At 37.5% G+C, this 5,353-nt stretch overlaps 2 protein-coding genes across 2 annotated transcripts in view; one reads left to right on the top strand and one right to left on the bottom strand.

Moving 5' to 3' along the window:
- Positions 1-1,649: 1,649 nt before the first annotated feature.
- Positions 1,650-4,049, bottom strand: LOC147868774 (uncharacterized). Its single transcript, XM_087323215.1, has 2 exons — positions 3,198-4,049; positions 1,650-2,128 (listed from the first exon to the last, which is right to left on the bottom strand). Exons 1-2 carry the CDS (start codon positions 3,598-3,600, stop codon positions 1,806-1,808), a joined length of 726 nt encoding a protein of 241 aa, XP_087179341.1. The 5' UTR covers positions 3,601-4,049; the 3' UTR covers positions 1,650-1,805.
- An 802-nt stretch (positions 4,050-4,851) lies between these two features.
- LOC147868775 (DExH-box ATP-dependent RNA helicase DExH14-like) overlaps positions 4,852-5,353 on the top strand; it is a 14,439-nt gene continuing 13,937 nt past the window's right edge. The window contains exon 1 of the mRNA XM_087339569.1: positions 4,852-4,886. Coding sequence (XP_087195695.1) covers positions 4,852-4,886 — 35 coding nt within the window. The remainder of the gene's footprint in view (positions 4,887-5,353) is intronic.

Below are 5,353 nucleotides of genomic sequence, written 5' to 3' on the forward strand. Positions count from 1 at the left end.
ACATATAGATGCATGAATTACATTACCATGGCTCTCATATGTACATCCACATTCTTATTGTCGTGATTGAAGAAATGAGGAAGGAGGTGGAGCTTCCTCTTAAAGCATTTCCAAAGACATGTAGTTTACACCAACTATTATCACGACTACAAGAGTGTACTATTTAGAACTTTATGCTAATTGGAGTAGCGCAATGAAAACATGGTGGCTCCATAACCCCGCAATTCGCAGGATCAGAACTTGGCTTTGATACATACATCTGTATTCTTATTGTTGTTGTGATTGAAAAAACGAGGAGGAAGGAAAGTGTTTCCCTTTAAACCATTTCAAAAGACCAATATTCTCGAAATGAATCGTCATCATTAGTGTATGCATTGTATATTAATCAAAGTAGCACATTGAAAAGGTGAGGGTCCCATAACCCACAAGTCCCAAGATGGAAACTTGGCTTTGATAAATATACATCCACATTCTTATTGTTGTTATGATTGAATCAAGGAGCGAGATGAAGCTCCCACTTCGAAAACATTTCCAAAGACAACTACTAGCATCATGTGGAAGTATAACCTTAATTTACACCATTTCAGGAATGTTCTCCCTGCCATAATAATAATCCTTGATGGAGGGCTTCCATTTTTAACGTTTTCCAAGTAAACATCACTAGAGACCTCACATTAAACTAGAACCTTAGTATACATAAACTCATTACGCAACTTTGTTTTGATGTTCCTATGAAAAATCAAAACATTTTAAAATTATTTTGTCTTGGGTCTCATAGCTTTAACATATTTGAACCCGATTTAGTCTTAAACAACTACTTGAGCAAACCTTTCATTTTTAACATTTCAAATAAACATTACTATAGGCCTCATATCAAACTAAAACCTTAGTATAGATCCACCCGACATTGTCATGTTTCTATAAAAACTCAAAAACACTTTTAAATATTCCCATCTTGGCTCTTTGGCTTGAGCATATCAAACTAAAACCTTAGTGTACATACACTCGACATTGTTTCATGTTTTTATAAAAACTCAAAACGCTTTTAAATATTCCCATCTAGACTCTCCCGACGTGAAAATCTAGACTTGAACAACTACTTGAGAAAATCACAAGATTATCATCTACACCAATTACTTCATAAAATCATACTATCAATTTTCAAATATTAATAATTAGAGTGGCATAGTGCAAGAAAGGTTTGTAATTACTAATTAGGGCGACTTAGTAGATGCGTAGTGAGTTGAACACCCATTGGTTCAAGGATGGAATCATAGCTCTAAAACACATGCATATGTTCTTATTGTTTCTATCATTGGAGCAATGACATTGGAGATTGAGCTTTTCTCTTTAAACATTTTCAAAGAGTGGCAGCAATGCCTTATGGAAATGAAACCTTAATTTAGCTTAACTTGACCATTCTCTCGTGACTATAATACTCGACTTACGATCACCAATGAAGTATTAAATTGACAATACTAATTGGAGCAATTAACTAAAAACATATGCTTTCATTTTAAACATTTCTAGATATTGCCATATGTATCATATCAAACTAGAACCTTAGATTGAAAATAATTTGTTATTTCTGTTAACAAATTAATTTTAATAGTTTGTGATGTAACCATTTCTGATATGTTTTGACCCTAAGGTTGAAGTGGCATGATGTGAATCGCATAACCATCAATTTTCTAATTTGAAACATGTGATATATAGATGAAAGTTGCTTCAATGTTGGTGGTAAGTAGAGATACAAAAAATTGGTGCTTCAGAATGACAAAAAAACATTTTGATTGCACCATCTATCATACAGTGCTTGCAAAGTCAGCAATCAAGGATGCCATCATCTCATCATAAGCGGGTCCCTCCATTTGGAAGTGACCAACATTGGGAACAAGGTGCATTTCGACTCGCCCTGCTGCAGATTTCAATTTGCTTTCTAGTTGCTTGACACTGGTGAAGCCATCGTTGGTCCCCATAACAAATAATTTAGGTTTAGTCGATTCTAGGATGGCTTTGTTGTGGCGACCAAATAATATGGATGCGAAGCGCCCAAATGGGTAGCCCAATGCCACATATGCCACGACTCCTCGAGCTTTGTCCACAGCAGAGCCTGCAATAGGGGCACCTGTAATAAAGTTCTGTTAATTCGATCACCGGAGCTCACGCTATGAACATGCTCCATAAAAGTCGCTGTGTACTATCTATTATCTATGCGTGTTATTCTATGTACAAAGATATATATAGAAATGCATATGCTTCCAAAGGAACAGGCACACTTGTTATGTATCCATCTAAGTATACATATGCAAACACATTTGCATTCCAAGAAGCAAACACACTTGTTATGTATCCAGCTAAGTATACATATGTCCATCCACCCATTCATCAATCCATAAAATGAGGAGCAAAACCAAAAATCCATTATATGCATGCATCTAAAATTGGATGTACATATTATATAATCAGAGACCATATCAAACAACACAGGGAAGAGAAAGAGACCATCCATCAATGCATATATACATCGTTACTGACATAATTCATTATCCATATTCCATCCATTTATACATATAACATGCATACATACACTGTCCCTAGAGATATTCCATCCATTCTTACCAGCATCTATCTATGTTTCCATCCATCCAATCATATTACATACATAAATACACCACCCCCAGACATATTCATGCCAGCATCCATCTATATCTGCATCCAGACCTATATCCATACATGCACAATTCTATCCATGCTGGCATACATCAATGCCAGTATTCATACATGATTCCACCCATACATCTGCCCATGTTGCCATTTATACATCCATCGATACTTACATTCCCCCATCTATCCGTCTAGCTATCCAAATTTGATCTATATTCCATTCAAAATACATAAATACAAGTAATGGCAACAGAACAAAAAGTAGAACAAATGAACATCCATGCCAGTATCCATACCTACATCCATCCATCCATCCATCCATCCATCCATACCTTCATCCATAAATCCACTCATACCAACATCATACCTACATCTCTTCACCTGCACCTCCACCCATCCATCCAACACGTCCATCCAAATTCGATCCAGATTTCATCCAAATTACATAATACAAGTAACAGAAACAAGAAAAGAAACTAAAACAAACGAGCATTCATCATCATCATTCAAGAACAAGCTAGAAGCATTACCTGCAGAGGATCCTACGAGAAGCAGGCGATGTTGCGGGTAAGCTTGATGAGCCCATTCACACACAGCCACTACATCCTCGACCTCGGCAGAGCCTGTCAATGAAGCTTTCCCTGATGACCTCTTCACTCCTCTCATGTCAAAGGTCACACAGTACATACCCATCATGGCAAGACCTGTGGCTGTGCCTTTCAGGAGAGCTTGGCAACCTCCAAGAACAGAGTATTGATGGACTAACACAGCTACCCATCCATCATTCTTCTTCTTGCTCTCTGACGTTGGCGATGCTGATGACGGAGGTTTGTAGATCCTCAGAGATAGACAGATCTCTCCTCCACCTTGATTATGAGTTAGCGTATCATATTCCATCTTCACCTCTCCTGTTTCTGTTTCTGTTTCTGCCATTCCGAAGAAAACCCTCACCCTAACTCCTAAACAAGTTCTTCGCTGAAATTTGACTACAAAATTTAAGCAGATCTGTCCTACTTTGCTCAGTTGAGATAAACCATGTAAGTCAATAGATCTGGGTAATCATGAGAATGGAATGCAGAAATATGAGAGCTAAGCCCAACCCTAAACAGGGTCTTTGTTAAAATAGACTAGAAATGCATACAAAAGAAGGAAACCCTAAACCCCAAAAGGTCAACAGTTCAAGATGTAGATGAACAAAATTTAAACCCAACCCTAAAGAGATCCTGAATTGATGGCCCAGAAGAGGAACAACAACCCTACAACTAACTCCAACAGATTCTCAGTGAAGGATCTACAAGTAGGGAGAACAAAAAAAAAACCCTAAACCCCCAAAAAAACAGGTTCTTGCTTCTGCGAGAGAAAAAAACCCTAACCCTAAAAAACAGACTTTTTCTTATTATTCTTGCTTGGGATATAAAACCAGGTATGACAAACAATGGTTTCTCAAAATTACAAAAGTATGCTTCCTCAATAAATACAAATGTCTTTGTTCTTCTAATGTGCTCGTGGCCATGTTCAAATTGTGTATTGATAATTGTAGTACATAATTGAGTCGTACGAATTCAAAGGCAAGTCACGAGAGAGAGAGAGAGAGAGAGAGAGAGAGAGAGAGAGAGAGAGAGAGAGAGGCAAAGAGACAAATCCCGATTATGCCATCCCCATTCAAAGTCGTCAAATATATGCACAAAAGTGTAACATTTTCAGAATGCGCGTGTGGAATTAATCAGTTATTCTCAATGTTCAACGAAATCGTGAATGAGAGAGAGAGAGAGAGAGAAATAGATAGATTTTATTATCGTCCATACAAGTCAAATATGACTAACCTATGGGACTATACATGAAACTCTTCTAAATGGTATGCATGGATTCAAGTAGTGACTCTCGATGTCCCCCAAATTCACCTGATACACATTGAAAATCAAGACTCTACAGTTGTGATTTACTGAGATGGATGTGTTTAGGGAGTCGGTCATATTGGCAATTTCTAGAAGGCTGACTTCCAATGATGTCTTCAAATCTATCCCATGTATGTAAGCATGGTACTACAAGTCGCATAATCGGTTAGGCAAAATATGCATTGCCTCGCATAGAAGAGAATGTGATCAAAGTCAACGAGTCTCTTCACTTGTGCCACAATGGCCTATTTCACATCGAAGAGAATGTGAGCCAGGTCGTATTAAAGCAATGGTGTTGATAGCAAGCAAAAGGAATCTATTGAGGTATCATGGAATAAGTTAACGATTCCCATCCATTAAGAGTCATTTATCGATATATTCCATACGAACGCGTTCCTTATTTTAGGAAGTGAAATTGGCGGAACTCGTTTGAGTATTAAGCACATAATCCACGAGCTCACATAATCGGGGTGGGGTGGGGGGGGGTGGGGGGGGGGGGCGATGCATGGAAAGCTCAATATATACATATCATGGTGAACTTATCGTTAGACTCTATGGGAAAAAAATCATCTTCTTTGTGTCACGGGCACGGTTGATATTTATACATTAAATACATCATAGACGTATACATATACATATACGTATATACATATACATATACATATACATATACATATACATATACATATACATATGTATGTGTACATGTATTTACGTATATGTATTATGTAGAATGTGAAGTTCAGAGAGAGCCTACATAAAACGCGGCTTCCTTTTCCTTTCCTTTCCTT

Source organism: Azolla caroliniana, unplaced genomic scaffold (assembly GCF_043228905.1).
Source record: "Azolla caroliniana isolate FFs.n. ecotype wild unplaced genomic scaffold, voAzoCaro1.0.p SCAF_1, whole genome shotgun sequence".
Taxonomy (NCBI): Eukaryota; Viridiplantae; Streptophyta; class Polypodiopsida; order Salviniales; family Salviniaceae; genus Azolla; species Azolla caroliniana.